The 20,867-nt window shown below is 42.6% G+C and overlaps 1 protein-coding gene across 1 annotated transcript in view; it reads left to right on the top strand.

The window, feature by feature from the left end:
• Positions 1 to 20,867, top strand: part of AFF3 (ALF transcription elongation factor 3) — a 330,669-nt gene that overhangs the window by 222,227 nt on the left and 87,575 nt on the right. The window contains exon 8 of the mRNA XM_075738011.1: positions 12,726 to 12,777. Within this exon, the coding sequence (XP_075594126.1) occupies positions 12,726 to 12,777 (52 nt within the window). The remainder of the gene's footprint in view (positions 1 to 12,725; positions 12,778 to 20,867) is intronic.

Genomic DNA, 20,867 nt, shown 5'->3' with positions numbered 1-20,867 from the left:
TTCATTTTCTTGGCAAAATGAAAAAATATATTCAGGGCTAATCCTTTCATTTAGCTTACCTCACTCCAGAAAGCGCTTGGGCAGCTTTATTACAGCACTAGATGCAAACTTATTTTGAAATAATATTTTTGAAAGAAGAAAATGAAAGCATAGCATTTCAGAAATGTTGAAATTAATCATTTTACATAAAGATTAAATTTTTTAGTTATTTAGGGAACAGAATTTCTCAGATCTAGCAATTGCCAAGCATTTTGGCCAGTCCTCCACTGTTCTTGATGGCTGAACTATTTGTCAGAAAATTCCCCTCAGCTCTAAATCCCTCACACCAGACTCTAGTTAGAGCCTCATCCATGCTCGAGCCTTTGTGAAAAATGATTGTCGACATTTTTCTCAAGATGACTCAACACTTCGAAAGATTTAGGATGGCAGAAAGCATTATCAGACATCGTTTAGACTTCCAGATTATTATTTTTTACAAGATGGTTGCAGTAGTTAGCAGCTGGGTGGTAGAATTCGGCAATCAGAATACAATTGTGTCTAATTCATTTTTATACACTACTCCTATTAGTTAAAAAAGGATATTTCTTTGGAAGTGACATTACAGCCCTGACATATGATTTTTGAATATGACTTTTTCTCAGAAAGTGCCAGCATGGTACTGCCAGTATGCCAAGCCGGTGTCCAGAAGAAAATTTAAGAGCAGTGATAAAATGAAAGGGGAAAATAGAAGCCCTTCTTGCAAACAGGGGTTTGTAATAGGTATTCTGACATGATATGAATGATGAGGGATGGAAAATTCATAATGGTGTGTAGAAGTGCAACACACACTCTATGTGTAGAAGACTGACCTATAACTCATAAGATAGTGTGTGTCAAGTGAGTTATGAGAGTTGTTCCCTGGTGTATATTTAAAAAGAGACATTAGAAAGGAGATATAGCATGGTTTACTGTTTGAGAGCTAACTTCATAATTTTGTCCAAAAAGTCTTTTTAAAGAAAAAATACTTTTTTTTTTTTTTTAAATATACATATATATTGCAGTCCAGGTGGTGTATTTCTGCACGGCACATGCAGGATCTGAATGCTGGGAGTAAAAGCCTTTCCCCTCTCTGAAGGAGCAGCCCTCAGTCGATCATTTCTGCTGTTGCAATGCCCAAAGGAGATTATTTCTAAGGAAGAGGAATTTCCCGTTTTAACTCCTAGAAGGGGTTATCTCAAAGTGAAGCAAGCAGGCCCAAAGTGCCTGGTGCCATCAGACCCCAGGGCAGCAGAGGGTCTGTGCCAGGAAGCCCACGGACAACCTGAGTGCACACCTCGACCGGACCTGCAAAATGCAATTTAAACGAACGGGATCCCACGTGAGCACCCATCCCTTCAGTGCAGCTAAGGAATTAGCTGACCACCGCTCCCACAGCCTGCACGTATTTTTCTCCCCTCGGCAGTGAAGTCCAGGGCCGTGTGCTGGCCCCAGGTGCCTCCAGCTCCCCTGCCCCTGCAGCACCTGAGCAGCCCCTTCCCTCCCTCAGCCCACCCGCAGGAAAACCCGACAACTCCTCCTGTATTTTGGTGGGACTGCTGTCATATCGGAGATGTCTGCCCCGTTGGGATTAGCTTCTCCCCTTTCAGCATCTTGTGGTCACAAGAGAAGCAGAGAGGAGAAAAAAGAATGCTATCACTAATGCACCATCTCCTAATAAGTTTGTTAGCGTGCTGAGCTTAGTAAAAATGTTGGCAACGCCCTGGCCATGGAGGTGGCCCCTTCAGGAGCAGCGCTACCCCTTTCTCTGAGCCGAGCAGACAGGGTGCAGGTTTCCATAATGAGCAGCGATCCGTTCACCCCATGGGGCAGAAGGCTGCCTGGCGTTTTGGCCGAGAGCTTTGGTTTCCTTTTGTAGTCTGCCTCATAAAGAAAAAAAAAAAAAGCATTTTTCCCCTATGGCTAGCTTGGCTGCAAATGAAAGGCACTGGGAAACCTGCTCATGGGAGAGGTTTAAACCCATTCCTGCAGACATCTGAGGGCTGGAAATTTTGACAAAAATCACAGCAGACCCTACATGTTTAATGCACAGAACTCTCTACAGCTCGCTTCTCAGCATCAAGTGATGGCACATCAATCTGACCATACATGAGCTTTCAGGTCTTTCTGCCCCTTGTTCCTTTTTTTTTCTTTTTTCTTTTTCTTTTTCCTTCTTGCCACACACTGAATTAATTATTTCACAATATATTCTGACATCGTATTATTTCAACAATAGCGGAATGTAATGGTATGTAATTAGGAGATGGAATATAATAGTGGCATGAAGATGATTTTGGCAATGAGATTTTTTTTAATTAAAATTTCATTACTGCAAAAGTGTCGTTCTATTGCCCTTTCCAGTGTGTGAGCAATAGAGTCTGTGAGCAAAAGGAATGACCCCCGGGGATGGATGGCACGGTTTGCCACCCCTTGCGCCCCAGTCAGGGATTCTTCCGAGGCATTGCTCTTCCGTACCATGAGAACCTACGAGGGCACAATATATTTTAAAGTCTCTATAAAGTGTTGATTTTATAGTGAAACTCCTTCCACTTCTGCAGGCAGGGGGGTTGGGGGGGGGCGGTGTTAGTTCTGTTTAGGGGTGCGTCTGTGAAGCATCCGGGGTTGCGAGGAGTCTGTTGCACCACGGACCTGTCAATTTTCTATATTTTATCCTCGCAGCCCATATCTCTAAATGAAATGGTATGCTGCCTTTCACAGTAGCCAACTGGGTTCTTGTCTGTTTATTTGCTTGTTTTAATCATTTTGTCTCCATCTAGTCAAATAAACCTGTAAATTCAGTGTGTACGCTATGGAACCTCATCCAAAACTATACTGTCTCCTTCCTGACAGGGCTGACAGAGAGTATAATCACTTGTATTGTCCAGAGTACTGTTTACATAAAGGAGCAATAAATACCTGTTGAAATTTTTACTGGAGGCCTCCCAGATGGATGGTTCATTTATTATTACAGACAGGGTTTCATTTACTTAGTTATTAAAAGAAGCAGGCCGCTACAGCCCATTTATAACTATATTAAAACTAAATGAAGCTATAAGTATTGCAGACGCGACCGAGTAAAATACATATAGTGGCTTTCCAGGAAATGGCTAGGAAAAGTATTTAAAAGGAAATGCTGAAAACTTTGGGGGTCCTGGTGTGTTTTTCACAGCCGTGCTTCTACTGGCTGGAGCTCATGAGGTTATGGTGGAGGTATAGTTCCCATATGTTGCTGTCCCACCGCTCAGTGCCATATATATATATTCTGCAAAAGCCTCTCTGTATCTGCCTGTCAGATTCGGGAGGGTCCAAATTAGCCTGTTCCTCCCCTCGTGTAGCCTTTATTGGCATGAAAAGCTCCAGCTGGGGATATCGAATAATCTTTTTCTTTATCCCAGAGCCAGAACATCATTGAATACCAACCCCAGGTACAGGAGGGGATGGAGTTTCTCCATTGGCACCGATCTGTAAAGGAAAGGCAGATTCATGAGACGGACATCAGGGGTCTTTGTTTTGAAGGTATCACCAGAGGTCCAGCATGGCCAGGCATTAAATTAAAATCAAGTTTGTGGATGGTCTTTGTAGAGCTTTTCTAGCACTGAGGACATTTCACCACACGTACTCATCCCTGCTTTGAGTAAAGATCAGTCGGTCACTAGATGGGAAGCACACGGTTGCCTGGGAACTAGATCATGATTTTATTATCTCCAAGCTGGACAAATAAAGGAGAGCCCCAACAAGGAAAGGCTGATATCCCAAGTGGAAGAAATTGTTGACCAGAAATTGATGGGGTAAAAAAAACCCTAGAAACAAGGAAGTTTGTAAATTTTTAAGCAGAGCTTGTAGGTTAGCAGAAGACTGCATTTCCACAGTCAAGGAAAAACCCAACTTTGCTGAAAGCGAGCTCAGCTTCAGTGGTGAAGTAAAAGTAGCAATTAGAAATGAAAAAGCAATCTGTGCAATAGAAATTAAATATAAAATACATGTAACATGAAAGGGGAAGATAACAATCAATCTCTAAAAGAGAAATTACAAATACTGAATATGGATAAAAGGAGTGGAGGATACCAGAGGAAAGTTTAATGGCAACGAGAGTAAGGATTTTCTTCAAGTATATGAAGAACAACAACAATTTAAAAAATCTAGCAATAGCCCCTTATTAGCTGGAAATATTAAAGCTGTTAATAATACTAGAGTCAATAAATATTTTTTTTATATGAGAAAAAGCAGGGTGCCTACTAGACAGACAGGAAGCTGAACAGTGTCTATGAGAGAATAAATTATTTAAAATCAGTTACCCTAGATACTAGTATCCGTGATCCTCAGATCTTCCATGCTACCTTATAGCTATGAACGCGACTGGCTAGCAAAATCCAAGGGTCATTTGTGATGTACCTCGAAATGTGGGGTGAAGCCCGGGAAACAGCTAATGCTGTGCAATATGCCAAAAGGCCAAGGCAGAAAGTTTAAGGACAGGTTGCCTTTGCCACACAAAGTTTGGAGGAAGCCCAAATAGGGTTCCTTTAATTCCACTAAGGAACAGAAGGATAGGAGCATAGTTACAGGCATTTGGTGTTTTAATTTCAAGGAAAGAAATATAAGTTCTTATCAACTGAAGTTGATTTCATTCTGTGAGGAGCTGGCAACTTTGGTTCGTAAAGTCACTAACAAAGCTGTAATAGACCTCTGTAAGGCTTTAAAAATGTATTGCATGCAATATCAATTAAGTGCAAATTAAAAATATCTTAGCTTTAACCAGTTCTGAAGGTCATGCCAGCGAGGGATCCTGACCAAAGGGATGTGCTTGTGAGCAGCCGTACAGGGATGAGTAGGAGACCCAGCGTTGCTAGCTAGGATGTGGGAGGAAATTATATTCACCGATGGGAGAACTTTGTGGAGGATGACAGAGAAAGAACCAGTGAGGACAAAGCAGGTTATCAAATAGTCTGAATAATTTACTAATTCGGCCTCATTTAAACAAAGGAGGCTTGAAAGAAACCAACATGAAGTTGTATATCGCAGAACAAGGAAAGTCCTCCTGACTCCGTTTTTAAGTGGGTACTCTACGCTGGGAAGCCGCAAACTCTGAAAGCGCTTGAGAGATGGAGGTGAGGAGGCAGCTGGGGGTCAGTGCCAGCAGGATGCCCCGGCACGGGGAGATGCTGTGAGCCTCTGGCGTGCGCGGCAGGGCCCGGGGGATCACCCAGCGACACGCAGCTGCCGCTTTCCCCATCGCTTTGATGATATGAGGCACTTCTCATTTCGGCACAGCAAAATTTGAGAACCTCTAGCCTAAGCGATCTCATTTCCCTCACCCGACCAGCAAGATAGGGATAAACACCACCGCAGCCTCGGGTATGAAATATTGCTAAATGAACGGTCAGCATAATACTGATGACTGCAGTCATCTGCAAGGGAGCACGAGAATAAAAATGTGGGGGATGATGACTCCAGCGTGAGGACAGATGCTTGTAATGCTGGAGATTAGGCAGAAAGAGGCTATTTGTAAGGAAATAATCATTAAGTACAAAATCAGACGCTGCACCTTCAGTGGGGAGACTTGGCAGTGGCAGTTCTGTCTCAGACACATTAAATTACCCAAGATTTCTGCCACAACAGCTGACACACAAGGCGGTAGCGCAGTTCATGCACTCTTGTTTCATTTTGCAATTTGAAATGAATATTTTGTAGATGGCAGCATCAGCAATTGCTAGGAAATCAGAGGGAGAGAGTTAGTAAATAACTGCTAATCACACCCAGAGAGCCTGGGGGGAACAGGGGCAGGGAGGCAAGAAATGGATTGGAAAATTGCGAGCAGCGCATTCAAAACTTTTACTCCCCAAATGTGTTTCCTCCTGTCACGCAGAGCGTGATTAGCCATGAAACTTTGCTAAGTCCTCAGAGTGATTGGACTACTTAGGCTGGTGCTTAGGCATGAGCCGCCGGTACGTCACTCATCACTCTTCCCTCTCTCTGAGCATTCGTGAATTTTTAGGTGGCTTCCTTGCTCAGGGAGTGGGCTCACATGGGTTCGTTCCCCCGCTTTCCTGAAGAATTTCTCCCATTTTTAAGGAGTCAGTCTGGGTCCTTCTGCCTAAACGCCGTTCTCAGGGAAGCGCTTTCCTTGCCACCCTGCCAGCGAGTTAGAAAATTCAGGGTATGATTCGACTGCATTCGTTCTCCCTTTCTTTAAAGGGGGAAAACGTCACCGGGGCAAACACAGTCGCTCGCCGGGGCAGCTGCTGTGGAGGAAACCTTATTGCAACTGCTGCTCCTAGGAGAGAGTAACGGCTGTATCACTCGGAGAGGTCTGCCTTGCATTTCTAACGAGACCCTCAGAGTAATGGGAATTTAGCAGAGCATTTAGCTGGTTTAAATGGTTTTGGAGAGCGGTCTAGACCAGCCTAGATGGATTCAAGCCAAGGACAGAAAACTTTTCCTTCAGAGCATCTATTTTTTATCAGAATTGCTAATTCTATTTCTATAGACTGAGTCCGTTTTTCAGGCATTTGAATTCTACACTCTGGAATTAAATCTCACATTGATATATATGCTTCATTCCAGCATTAAGTACATTAATATTTCACCAGCCTGATTTTACTGGCCTTCTTCCTCTGTTTTTAATTAGATTTGATGGTATTCTGTATAATCGTGTTTTCCTACATGTTTCTGTGTAGCAGAACTTGCACAAACCATTTGTTGAGGGGTTTTACAACTTAAACGTCGTATATTCAGAGCGAAGTTTAGATGTTGCAAGTAGTACTGGCAGAGGTATTACAAGCCTGCTGAAAGCTCTATTACAGTATTTATAAAATACCCTCTTGATCTAGTTGTTTACCTCAACCCATAAGCTTTTGACTTTATTTTGTATAAAACACAAATAAACACTACACTTTTCAGATAATATAAATGCATGAGCTTTTTTAAAAAGTGAAACATTTGCATCAGTTATAGCACTGAAGTGAAAAATAATTTCAGCAATCAGAATCTAATTAATTAAAATTTACTACTGTATAAAAACAGCTACTCCTATATTTAGGATTAGTAAAGAAAGCTATTTGAAATAACTGTTTTGGCTGTAGGTAAGTAGCAAATATAACTAGCCATCTGTTATGTGCAGGTAACCAAGGTAATAGCAACAACATTAGTTTCCCCTTTTTTTTTTCTTTTTTTTTTTTTTTTTAGTGGAAGGAAACATTTTCATCTGTTTCTTATGAATTCTTCATACTTCTTATCAGGCATATTTTTGCTTGCACTTCTCTTTTTGAAAGCAACCAAAAACTGAACGTACATTTGTCTTATTGGAGCTTAAGTCACATTACGTACGTGAGCACTAGTAGCTGAAATAATCCCAGTAACATAAGGGCACAGTCTGGATAGGAACGGCAGATTCCCACCTGGCGTCCTCTCTCATTTTGCTGGGGAGAAGAGTTAAAGGTCTGGCACAGTGTTGTGCCTCCAGGAAGATTTTGTTTTGTTTTTCTACAACATGAAGCAATACTTTTCTTCTCTTGTATCAGCTCATCAATTGTGACTTCAAACATCTGGAGCCAGTGTGAGAGCCTTCTAGCATACTGCTACTTAGAATAATATCTATTTTCTTTCTGGGTTTCTGGTAAAATTGAAACTAATGTCCAGTTCTTGAAAGGTCAGTATGCATTTATGGGAAAGAAAATAAAATGTCAACATTGTGCATTAAAAAATAAGATAATTTTCCAAAACCAGTCTCATTCAGATGAAACATTGTGGTGGCATAAACTCCAATGAGCACTCAGTTACCTGATTTTCATATTTCATCACAACTCTTTGCTTTGTGGGGTTCCTCTTCAGCTAAAATCAAAGTATTTTTCCACTACTGAAGTTCCTTTCCTACATAATGAGCAGAAATCACAAAAGTCTGTAATAAACACGGTATTCTGACTGAGATGCTGCCTAGCATCAAAATGGAACAATATACTTGATCAGATTAGCACATTCATGAGATCTTTCACAAATTGCAAAGATGGTGACTTCTGAATTTATTTAAATGACAATTGCAATGTACGTACATTTGTGCTCAGGGCTTGCAAACCATTGGTAGAGGGACACAAGGAGGGTTTTGCCCCTCGTTTTCATAACCCCTCTTGAGAATCTTCAGGGCCTCTTCTCTTGTCCTTTGATTTACTTATCAAAGGAGAATCTCTCTAATCACAAAACAAAACCTCAGAGGCATTTTTTGAGAGTTTAACACCTCAATAAGTAATTTGCAGGGGGGAAGGAAAGAATTCATTAGGCCGAGGAATGTGAAATGCATCAGAGGTCAAAGTAACCCTTTTGTGTGCACCAGCAGGTGTGAAGGATAACTCCTGGATGGGATGTGTCTTCACCCTGGAAGAAAATAGATATCCTCCTAAGTAGGGCTACACTGGAAGGGTCTCAGACTGGCTTCAGATATTAGAAGTTGCAATTGATTCCCAACTGGCTGTTGAAGAACACCTCCTTCAGACACCGCACCATCGACATCTCCTTCCTCAGCACCTCTTTCTTGTCCAGCTCCTTCAAACCCAAAAATCTCTGGCCTGGGTGCAGGCTCTACCCTCACACTTGAAACTTGATGTTACTTCCCAGAGGAGAAACTAGATGTCTTCCTGCTATCCCCTGGACTCTGGCTGGGGCTGAAGATAATCCTTGCTTGGGAATTGACTGTCCAGCAACAACAAATCAGGAGAAAAGACAGACAAAACAGTGAGACTGCAAGTCTCAACTTAACCATTCCCCTTGATCAAGGTGGTTCCCAGGCAGCCCGTGATGACCTCCCATCTCAAACGCCAGGTACTTTTGACCAGGAGCATCTCCTGGCCCTTCAGCATGCTGGGATGAGCAGGAGTCCCGCAGGATCCCCTGCAGTGCCCCACATGGTCACCCCCCCCCCCAGCAGCCTACTGCACCAACACAGTGAGCAGCCCCCAGATGAAAGAGGTCAGGCTTTCCAATAAACTGTGTAGGAGATTTGGACATGCAGTCACATTGGTATTGGCAGATACTGGATATCGATGCCCTCTGCTTTCTGTGTATTTTTCTGCTTTCCCATGGTGACTGAGTGGCCCAGCTGCAACCTCTTAATTGATTACTGGAGAAAGAAACCAGTTGCCTTGCTGAGGCATTTCTCAACATCCCAAACTCATCCTCATTTCCTTTCACTATGTCTCTTACCTGTCATGCTCTTTGCAGAGAAAGGAACAAATGCATTAATTAGAGTGCAGTGAGCGCTCCCGCCTGAGCCTCCCACCCCTCACTGCCTCCGCGACCTTGCGGAGTTTTCACTAAAAATGTGTAATTAGGTTCTGCAAAGTAACTTCCTGACCGTACTCACTCTTTTCAAGTGCAGGAGCCCTAAGTGGTGGTGTGTGTTTTTCAGAGTCGCTTTGAGTACCACTTCATTTTTCTAGCTTTTGTTTACAAAATTATATTTACTTATCTTTTTACATCAAAGCCAAATCCATTTTGAAAAATCTTTGATCCCATGGACGATGTCACTTACTGGCCTGGATTTTGTGTGTTATGAAAAAGGTGTTATAGGAAATAGCTATAGATAGGCTGTGTTTAAAAGGCTGTGTTTGCACATGAGCTTGTATGTGTTTGTCTGTCTGTCCTTGTACTAGTTTGCCAGAATACATAAAGAAATTCCATCCCAAGCAGGTATTGATTTAAACATGAAGTGCTTTGCTAACATAGGGTGTACCAAAGCTCATTCTGAGCTGAATCTGTGCCAAAGTGCTATTCAGATAAATTACAAATTAACATAATGCCTCTTGTGAGGTCGAAGTATTTCTCTTCTCTTCTCTTCTGTACTCCCTCCCTTCAAGAGGGGTTTGCTGGTCCAGTAACAGACTTTTTTCTCTTAACCATCCTCATTGTCATGATGGAGATGAGCTGTCAAGGAGGAGCGTTCCTTAAAGCATCCAGGCTCAAAATTGATCTACCTTCCTTAAGACGCTTACTGCAAACTGGAGTCCCTCTAACACAAATGCCTCCTCCTCATCCAGGGTGTGCTTCAGCCTGGGCTTTGAGAGCTGCCCAGTGTCCAAAGAGCCTCCCTCTTTGGGACTGCTGGTGGGTGAAGCTGAAGTCACTGGTGACAGCGTGTCCTGCTCTAGTTATAGCTTTGTAGATCAGATCTGACAGTGGAAGCAGTCTGGGAACCAGTGAAGACTTTTAGGCATGGAGGTTATACCTGCACAGCTCCTGCCTTTACAAGGTAGATCTCTACATTGGCAGGCTGTCTTAACCTGATACATCCTTGTGGCAAATATATGGATCAGGCAGGCCTGATCCCACTCTAGGGAAAAAAAGCAAGCAAGCAAGCATTTTATGATGACCTGTTTTTTCCTATCCCCAGCGTCAGGAAATTGTTTGTACGCTGACAGTAGTTCCAAAAGGGGCCGTGAGCCCCGGGCAGGCAGTGCTTTTCTTGGAGAGCAGCGCTTCTGAAATGAGAAACAGACAGGGAAAATAAAGACGGGCTAAAACATACAAGCAAGCAGAGGTTGATGGGCCAGCACTGCAGTTTCTTGTTCCTTTTGTGTGGGTGGTTCCTGCTTGCAATCCTGATGCCTCACCTTAGCTCCACTCACACCCCCACGCAACCTGACAGCTTCGAAGCATCATAGTTACTTCTAATCACAGACTCACAATACGCTTTTTTTTTTTTTTAATGTTGATACAAAAAGCCAGGACACTAATAAATTACGTAGAGCTACCTAGAACATTTAATTATATGCTTCTGATTTTCCAACTTCCGTTTCAATTGCTAAATCTAAAATAATGTACTTATCATCTACCACCTCACTAGCAGAAATTCACGCACGCAAACTCAAGGGAGAGCAGGCTTTGATGCCCTGGGTGCTCTGCTGTTCTCACAATAAGCACCTCTCTCTGATTAAATCACTATTGGTGCAGATTTCATCACATTTCATTACCGAGTGCCCAATCCCAGATCTGAGCTATTTTCAAGCACTATTTTCTCAGGGATGCCCTAAACAGATCTAACTAGTAAAAACGAGCAATTGTAAGATTGTTTGGATCCCTGTAAGTGGTGGGATCCAAAGCCAATGTGGATCTTGCAATGTTTACAGGAAGCTTTGCCTCTCTGGCATATTTTAGCTCCTAGGAACTATATCCTGTGTCATTCGTACCTGTCCCATTCACCCACTTCTCAGCAGGGCTTGTTAGCTTGGCCGGTGGCTGCATTGATACAGCCACCGGAGTTTTTGCTGACTCAGGAGATGGCAGAGTGAGCTTTTTCCTGCCTGTGGACATATTTCTGGATAAAACACAGGCAAGTCTTGCTGTGAGATTGTCAAGTCCCTCTAACTCAATGGGTGCCCTGTATATTTGAGGTATCTGTGTTACAATGAGATTTTGCTGAACTTGATATGTTGGTTTTACAGAGGAAAAATCTTGGCACAAGTAGAAGGAAATGTGGGAAAAAGGCAAGAAAAAGTCTTTAAGAGGTGAACTAGTGGGAGTTTCTGCTCTCATCCCCGATCCTGTTCTTATACACCTACGTTACCCGAAAGGTGCCGCGGGGAAATGGGGAAGCAGCTGTGATGGCAGCAGCAGGCAGGGACTGTAGGTAGAGCTAGAAGCTTAGGCACTCGGTGCTCTTTTAAGTCATGGCACACCATGTCGCCCATGTAAGAGTCACGCTTTTCAGGCACGCTCTTGGAAGATCTAGGCACAAGTACAAGGAGGTGGTTTGAAATTACTACATATGTCTTCTTGATATATTTACACTCTGGGGACCACCCACGTCACAGGATGTGTTTGAATTGCTCACCAAGCTTTCTTCTGGAGTCAAGATGAAATTACAGATTCTCTTTTCCCAGAACGCAAGAAAAATTAGCAACTTTCTGAATTATTATTATTATTATTACAGAGGCGTTTTTTTAAAAATAGGTCCCATTCTTGAAGACCTTTCAAGCACTGGGGGAAAGCTTTGCACCTCTTCAATTCCTTTAACTGCTGGTTACTTAACCCTAGCTTGTAAAAAAAATGCATGGAGGTAGAAACAAACTCCCCTTCTTTGTAAGCCAGTTTAAGCAAGTTGAGGAAAGGATATGGGAAGGGAGGATGAAATCCCCATTAGAAAAGATGCGTTATTTTCTATGTTTATATAACAGTGAAATCCTTGCAGATACTTTTGTGCACTGAGACAATATATTTTAGTTTTAATTGTTTCAGTCAATGTCAATTTTACATCAAACATGCAATAAAGTAAAAATGGCCTTTGGGAAACATCACTGAATCTTATTTTTTGCTGCAGTACTGCCAGTGTAAATATCTACTTCTGTTTTGTAAGCTCAAAGCCAAATGGAGCAAAATTTTCCTTTCAGAGAGACTACTGACCTGTCAGCATCAAAAATATTATTTTTAGCATATAAAAATTGTTTGTCAGTTATTGTAATAACAAGAATCTGAATCTTTGCAAAATCCATTATTACTCTAGTAAACATTTTCCCTTAGGCAGTAATAATAGGAAATGAATTAAGAAGTTAGTTGATAGCAACTGGATAAGAAAAAATTACAAAGAAAGAGTCACATCTACAGATGTTACCGGGCTAAAATATATTTTCTTTCTATTTAAATTATTAAATGTTTACAGTAGCTCAGAGAAAACATCAGATCTAAAGCATTTTGGTAAATTATAATTTATTCTACTGTTTGCTTTCCAGAATGCTAGAAGATGACCTCAAGTTAAGCAGCGATGAAGAAGAGAATGACCAGGTAAGAACCAGACAACTAACATATCATTTGTAGCATGTTTCATGTCGAGACTGAGCTACTGCAAATATTTTGCTAATGCTTTTTCAAAACATACATAAAGGTTATCAAAATACATGGCAGTACTGTAACTGGAGTAACAGATGTTGCTGCTCAGAGCCAGCCCGTGTGTGCTAACTGCTGTATTGGTGGGGAGCAGTCTGCAGTTGCTCTTGATTTATTACCCTGATGTGACCCAGAAGGTTTTTGTATCAGTCTCTTTCTGATTTGAATTTGTTTTGTTTTAAAAAGTGGCCAAGGAGGGGAGAAACAGGAATTCTGGATTAAGGGTTCAGGCCAAACCTTGCAGGCACAAGCCAGCCCGGGGGATTAGCCACTGGGCTGCTCACCTCTTACCTGCCTGGAGCCTCGCTGGCACCCCCCCAAACCCTCGCCTCTCCTGCGAGCGTTTTCAGCCCTTTCTCTGCGTGGCCCATTGCATGCTAAGAAAGCTAACGACAGCTGAGAGAAAGCCTTGGCTGTGCATTTGGTTCACTCCATAACAAAGCAATTAGGGCGTTTTCCTGGGTTTTAATGACCCCCAACTACCTGGCTGGGAGCAGATACATCAGCCCAAAGTTTTCCATGTGTCAGGAGAGCTGAGTTTTGTTGGCGGGAGGAGGTGTCTCCCAGTTTTTCCTTAAAGCATTGCTGTGCTTTGTCTAAATGATTAAGTACTCACTAGAATAGGGCAGGATCTTGACTTTCCCATGGACGGCCAAGCGCCTTGTTGCCAAGCGGTGCTATCGCACGCTCTCTCCTTCTCAGTGTACTGGCATGGATGATGTGGTTGGGGCTGAGAGGGCAAGAGCCACTTCCCTTCCTTCTTGCGCTAAAATGCATGTCCTGTGCCTTCACCAGAGCATGTGAGGGCAGTACTACCTCTGTTTGCATCTCACAGATGGATCTGGACCTGGTTATAACACGGGTTTCAAATGTGATTATTTCAGTCAAAGGTAATTGGAGCTAACTAGACTTCTGAAATTCAGGATCATAGACAAATAATTCTAGGTATGTAGGCATGAAGCTCTTCCAGGGTATTCTTTAACTCTTGTTATTAGAAGTCCATATTTTACAATATATTCCAAACAAGAGATAAATCAAAACCTTTTAATATTTATACTAAAACATTATTTCAACTATTTTGAGCAAATCTTCTTGGTGTTAAGAAGATTCAGCACATGGATCAATTATTTACATATTTATACAATTTCTTTTTGTTTAATGTATTTCATCCTGAAACACTTCACATTTAATCACTCTTCCTGCTTGTCTAGATAGTTTAAAATACAGCACATAGACAGCGTAGGGCAAAGTAAAGTGAGGGACAGAAGGGATGTCTGAAGAATAACAATAGCACACCAAGATGCCGTGGTGCTTGCAGCGAGGGGCTGGGAGGTAGGGGAGGGGAGAGCCAGCGGTCAGGAGAGGTGGCTTGTCCTTCGGGTAGGAAGGGAGATGGGATTCTGCGTAATGGATATCAGTATGGAACAGGCTGGTAGAGCCTGAGCACTGAAATTCTGTTCTGCTTCATAAAAAGCAGAAAAAGACATGTGAAAGTATATGTCGTGCAGGAAATAAAAGAACATTAGTAGATTTAGACAAAGAAGGGGTAGTGGAAAAGTACTGCCGTTCAGGCGTGCATACACGGTACCTTCAGTTTAGTGCTACCACTTACAACTATTAATATCTTTCCGTGCTTGCATTGCTCAGCAAGGTCTTCGCTCAGTAACCAGAGCTTTAAGGTACAGCTGATAAAGCCTGGGTCTTTCTCCTCGGTGCTCGAACAAGCTCTGCAGAGCCAAGACAGAGTTTGCCACCCGTGCATGGAGGTGCAGAGCTGAGATAGATCCCATTACTCACTTCTAATCATCACGGACTCTAGCGTGAGCAACCTTTGGCAATTACTTTGTGGCTTGGTCCCCTTTCCTTGTCACAATTTTTTTCTAACTTGACTATACAGATAAAAATCTCCTGGAGGCACAGGCTGGCTCCTGCTATATGAAATGCATTGCAGAACCTCAGCTGAGACCTGCAAGTTTGCTTGACGAACAATCCAAAATAAATATGCCTGCTGGATAAACAAAGCACTACGTTTCCATCTACCTAGCAGGATATAGGCCCAAAAAAGAACAACACAGACCCCCTCTGCCAATAAATGTCCAGATTACAACATGGATCTGTGTCTAAGTGTCAGTGGGAGAACCTGTTCCCTTCTACTTCCTAATTCTGAGGCTCTTTAATCTCAGATCTCCTCCTGAGTTCAGGAACAGGAAAGAAAGAAATCAGAGATAAAGGGATAGGAACAGTACATGAGTGATTCCCATATATTCTTTATGTAATTCATTAACCTTTGAGCGATCAGACTCATTTAAGTAGTCCAATTTCTCAAAGAGCTGAAGGTGGGTGGTACAAGAACTGGGAAGCTTTTCATTTTGCTAATTTCTAAGCAGGGAAGTTCAGGGGAAAGACTTTGATAACTTCGGAGGACATTTTGTGTTTGCATCTGAAATCACTGAGCAGCGAATGGGAAGTGCGGAAGAGGAGCGAAGGGAAACAGGTGCTCACGCACGCCCAGGGCTGTGACCGATCCAGGGAACGTGAGCCATGGGTGAAGGACACCAAATGCAAGATAGAAGCATGATTAAAAGCTTCAGGACCTGCAGTGGGCAAGGCATTCCCAACCCCTCCCTCCCCGTCAGCAGTTAAGGTAGTGAGATTCACAGACCTGGAAGAGGCAAAAGAGGTTGGGTTTGAGCTGAGTGTGTGTGCACCCACAGTAATTACATTATCCACACATATTAGTCTCTTAATTTTAATTACATAAATGTATTTTTCCTCTTTAATGAGCATAGTTTATCCATTTAAACTGATCATTTTAATTTTACAGGCAGTGATCATAGGATCTAATATGCAAAGGGAAAATTTCCTGTTGGCATATTTTACATCATACAGATTGAAGAAAATATACTTTTTAATCCCCAATCAATATCTGAAGAGCATGCAATTAACAGATACTAAGGTAGTTAACATAAATCTGCAAGTTAAAGAGCCAATTCATTTTGATTTATAACACATAGAGTAATAATTTCATCATCATCTCTCCCAGAAAGCATCTGAAGCTTTGTAGCATGAAGATGTCAAAATTGTACTTAAGATTGTTCGGAGTACTGAATTGTAGTGGTTATTGCCTTTTGGTTCCTTGAAGTGTGGCATAGCACATGAAACAGCCCCCATTATAGTACCCTGCTCTTCTCCGTAGAGGTCACTGGATAACTTAAATCAGTCTTGGGTGAAATATTAAAAGGAGATTGTCAATTGTAATATGAACAATTCTCTTTCCCCCCCCCTACTTGTCCTTTTACAATATGAACATTTTCTAATAGAAAGTAGTTCCTTTAAGAGGAAAAAAGATCCCTGGCATCATTTGTGCAATTCATGTCAATCAATAGCCAAATAAATTAACTGACTGGTACGCATACATGGAATAATAATCTACCATATTTTTGCAACCCGAGTCTGCTTCCTTGTATGCATTTTTTCTGTGTGGGATCAGGTTGGTTGCCGCTGAAGTTTTGTGGCTGTGAAAATTTATTACCCACAGAGTCAATCTGCATTCTGGCTGCCAAGTCTGAATAAATAGAGTCATTGTGCTTGTCTGGAATATGTAACCAAAGTTCATCCAGTCAGCTTGACTTTCACATCCCATGGGATTCATAAAAGCCAACACCCTGGTATGTGCTCTTGATTCCTGCCAAAATTTTGTAAAATTGTATAAACAGAAGTTGAAGAAGCAATCAGAACACACTCCCAGGGACATGGCTACACACTCCAGCCCCTGCTGTATCTCGAAAGGAAAGACCCAAATTTAGTACTTTTTCTTTTTTCTTAAATAATCGTATGACTGTCCCCCTGCAGCAGCAGGTAAACGCAGGGGCTGAGGACGCCCTCCGCGCACGGTGCATAGGGAGGCAGCGAACAATCCTCTCGGGTTCATTAATTTTGCTTGTGCACCCTGCACCCAAGGAAGAGGAAAGGCAGCATTTGCCTGCAAGCAGCTGCCCTCCTTAAGAAGGGACGAGGACAGGCTGGCCCTGCAGGGTCTGAGCGGTGGGAGCGAAACCAGCCCCTCCGCAGGCAAGCCAAAACAAACAGAAAGCCACGTCCTTTCACAGCAGACCTCAGGGGAAGAGCAGCCTCAAGAAAGTTCATGACAAACAGCTTCAGTGGGGTAAAATAAAATTTTCGACAGTCTGGTCTGACTGGCCACCCAAAGCCAAGGTGATGGCAGCCCACCCACCCCAGCTCCCTCCCAGGGGTCCCAGGGCTGCCTCTCACCCACAGCAGCCTGGGGACAGCCAGGGTGGGCTGCTGGCCCTGGGGGACCCGTCCATGCTCCAGTATCACTCTGGCCATGGCTGAGCCAGAAAGCTTGATGCTAATTCGAGTTGTACCTGCAACTCCAGTGAGGACTCAGGCGTCTACGTTTCCTCCATGTCACGTATGCGCTGAGGGATGCCAGGGCTCAGGGCTGGAAATGTATCTTTCTGGCAGGACTGTCTGCAGCGTAGGCACTGATTACCAGCCAAATCCGTCCTGTCGTTGCAACAGGACAAATGTCCATCTACGTGGTCAATGACAATCGGTGTGGCCGTGTCCCTACATAAATAGCATTAGGAAAGGATTTATTTTTTTTAAGTCATAAAATCATTCTTCATTCCTTTACTGGTAGCCAGAAATAAGTGAGAAAGAATGTATCTAAAGACAATCTTTTTAATAACGTGTAGGACTTTTCCCTCTCACTTCTGGATATGGATTGACAATCAATGAAAAGAGAAAAATTATCCTGAAATGAACAGTTATTCATCCACCTTCTTCGAGAAGGAATAATTTTTAATAGAGTCTTTATAAGCACTACGTCTGCATATGAAATGCAATATTCCAGCTAATTTGAAGCCATCTGTAATGAATTTTCAAACAAATTGTAAAAGGAGCAAAGCAGCTACAAGCTTTTTTCCCACAAGACTTCCTCTGTTAGGACGGCGCTTTCTGAAGTCGAAGATCAGCTGAGCAGAGCTTAGAGTCAGGTACATCTAGAGACAAGAGTTATGTTGGGCAAATTATAACACACCACTGAATAGCCCTGTTCATCATTAGAACTATTTTGAGGCAGTGCTAATTGCATTCACATATGCCATGTCCGAATATTGTAACCACATTAAGTCATTTTAGTGTTGTGCTCCCTTTTATTCACCTCTTCATCACTGCAATACTTGAGGCTTGATCAGAAGGGAAAATGAGTGAAAAACGAGATGAGAACACTCAGCCCTGGGAAAAAAAACCCCACAGAGTCTGCATCATCACTGCAAATTAATTTCTTTCTCAAAAAGTGCCCTGATAAACTTGTAAAAAAAAATCTTTCTGATGAGAAGTTTCTTACTCCACTGAGCACAGCAAACTTATTTCATGAAGTCTGGCCATGTGCGAGTCTGACTGCAACCAAAACTGCACAAAGCAGAGATAAGCAAAAGTGGAAAAATTAAGTTTTGGGTTAAGGAAAGGATGAAACCTCAGGTGGTTTTGTCCTTAATCCAAACGCTCTGCTCAGCCCTCTGTCACTATAACGTGAGCACATTTTTAGAATGGAGGAATAGCCACTGTAACAGCCTTACTTAACTCGGATAAGTCCATTATTTCCTGTGTATTAAAGAAGCAATCCTTTTGGTATCCAACTTAACTAAAATCCAGAGTAAGATTTAAGCCAGCTGAGCCAGGCTTTTTTTTTGTGGTTTGCCAGCTCTGATTTTAAAATCTCTGTGACATCTAAATTTGCACTTCCTCAAGGCAGGACAAGACGACCAAGATTGCCTCACTGAAACTGTCTGATGAAACAAAATAAGAGCTCAGTCTTGTCCTGCCAAACTTCGCTCACATCACTGCCTATCTTACAAAATTAGATTCAATGTCTGTCATGCACTGGCAGGCAAGATCAAGCTCTAAATTTGCATGCCACCACCATGAATGACAGTGAAAGAGGTTAGAGATCAGCTTGACTCTGGGATGTGCACAAAAATTTTGAGAAATTCAAACATGGCACTCTGATATCCATGCTCCTCAGTAGCAAACCTCTAAAAATAGACTGGAAAATAAACTTAAAATACAAGCGCATCTTCCTTGTCTCTTCATGTGGATGCCATGACTCAGCTAAGTTTTAGCTCTAGTAAATCTCCAAAGCCTGCCCTTTTCCACTGGTATCACCTTTTCCCAAGTCTAACAGTTTCTTTCTGTATCTACTATAACTTCCTTAACCCTGTCTTCTTGAAATCTTTGCTTAGTTTTTTCCCCCCCCCGTGAACTGGAATTACTGTACGAACGTCTGTTCTGACTGGCATGGGAACATATCCCAATGCAATCAATTCAGCAGTGCCAGCTGATGGGGGGTGTAAAGATGGATTAGGTCCCATATCTCCAGACTGACTTTCCCTTGTCCCTGTCTTTCACGAATCCGTCAGCCCACGCGCCGCTCCTCCTGCCGCAGAGCCCTCATTGAAGCCAGCCACCTTGTCCAAGCCTTCGCTCTGATCAAGCGTGGCCACAAAGCCTCTGTTGGCCTTCAGGCAAATTCATTCCAGCGTGCCTGTAAGAGGATGGTTAAATAACCAGCAGTCACAAATAATTTAGAGCAGTAATATTGCAGCTATTACAAGCTGTAAGGGGACAACCTACCCCCGACATATTCAGGAGCTCGCAGGGCACATGCTAGCTTACCCCGCTCCGTAATTTTTATGTTGCTGTACCTGTCTATCCCTCTCAAATTACGTGGTTTTAGTACAAGCCCAGATTTCCCCTGTGCAAGGGAAGCAGAAGTCAGTGAGGAACGTTGTAAGGCCTCCGCTTGTGTCTCTCTCACGCATGCATGCATGCACTCACGCACACATACAAACACAGAGTCCCAGCCTCCTCGGGATCTGCCTGTTGCTCTCTGCAAGGCAGACGGTCAAGCTCATTTTGCTCCCCTTGGCCATCCAGCTCAGGCTGGGGTGATGTCACATGAGGAGCTGTGTGAAGGAGATGAGGTGCACAGAGACGGATGACAGCAGAAACAGAGAAAGAGAAAACAAAAGGAACATGAAAAGGGAAAGGGATTAAGGGAATAAAAAAGAAATGAATGAAGAAAAGAAATTGGGAAAAAGCTATATTAGAACATGATGAAAAATAAGGAAAAATAACTGGCAGCCAGTCCATCAAAACCAGCATTTAAGAAAAAGGAACTGGGGAACCATTGCTATAATTTCTCCTGCACATAGGATGAAATCTCTCTCCTCTGAAGTCATCAGGAGTTTAGCCACTGATTTCAGTCAACTTAGGATGTTATCCCCCATCTTCTTTTTCATTTCCTAGCACAATCCAAGCAGATACTTGGGTAGCAGCAAATGCATCATAGTTGATTGACATAGCACCTCCTTGGGCAGAGTTACCACCATTTGGGGAATTCAGGCTTGTATTTCCCCTATTTTCACGTATATGGGCTTTTGGAAAAATTCTGCTTTAATTTCTGAGCTTTCAGTCTTCCCAGTAAATCTTGTAAAGCCAGTGGCACAACACTGACACTTTTTGCCTGAGATATCCTAAGTGTAAGCAGCACTTCAACCAAGTTACCTTTTCCTGGATAAGGAGACTACTTCTGTGGAGACAGAGGAGATTTTCCCAGGTGACTGCTGCTTTGCTTGCAATGACTGAGACCCTCCTCTGGTGTCATTGAAAATTAACAATTATAATAATGAAAACCACCAAGGACTTTCCTTCTGCACATCTCCATTGAAAAAGATTAAAGTTAACTCATCTGCGTTGAAACCCTGCATGCTTGTCCGGGCCAGACTACAGGAAAAATCTGAACAGATGCAGGTCAGAAGACTCAACATTTACAGATATATAAAATTCTCTGTATGGTTAATACCCGTGCTGATTATACAGTAATTTGGAGATCCAAATCACTTAACAAGTATTAACTACTTAATACAATGCCCCTGAGAGGTATTTAGGTAGAGTTAAGC

This window comes from Balearica regulorum, chromosome 1 (assembly GCF_011004875.1).
Source record: "Balearica regulorum gibbericeps isolate bBalReg1 chromosome 1, bBalReg1.pri, whole genome shotgun sequence".
Classification (NCBI taxonomy): Eukaryota; Metazoa; Chordata; class Aves; order Gruiformes; family Gruidae; genus Balearica; species Balearica regulorum.
The sequence above is the reverse complement of the archived record's forward strand: the minus strand, read 5'-3'. Positions and strand labels throughout refer to the sequence as shown.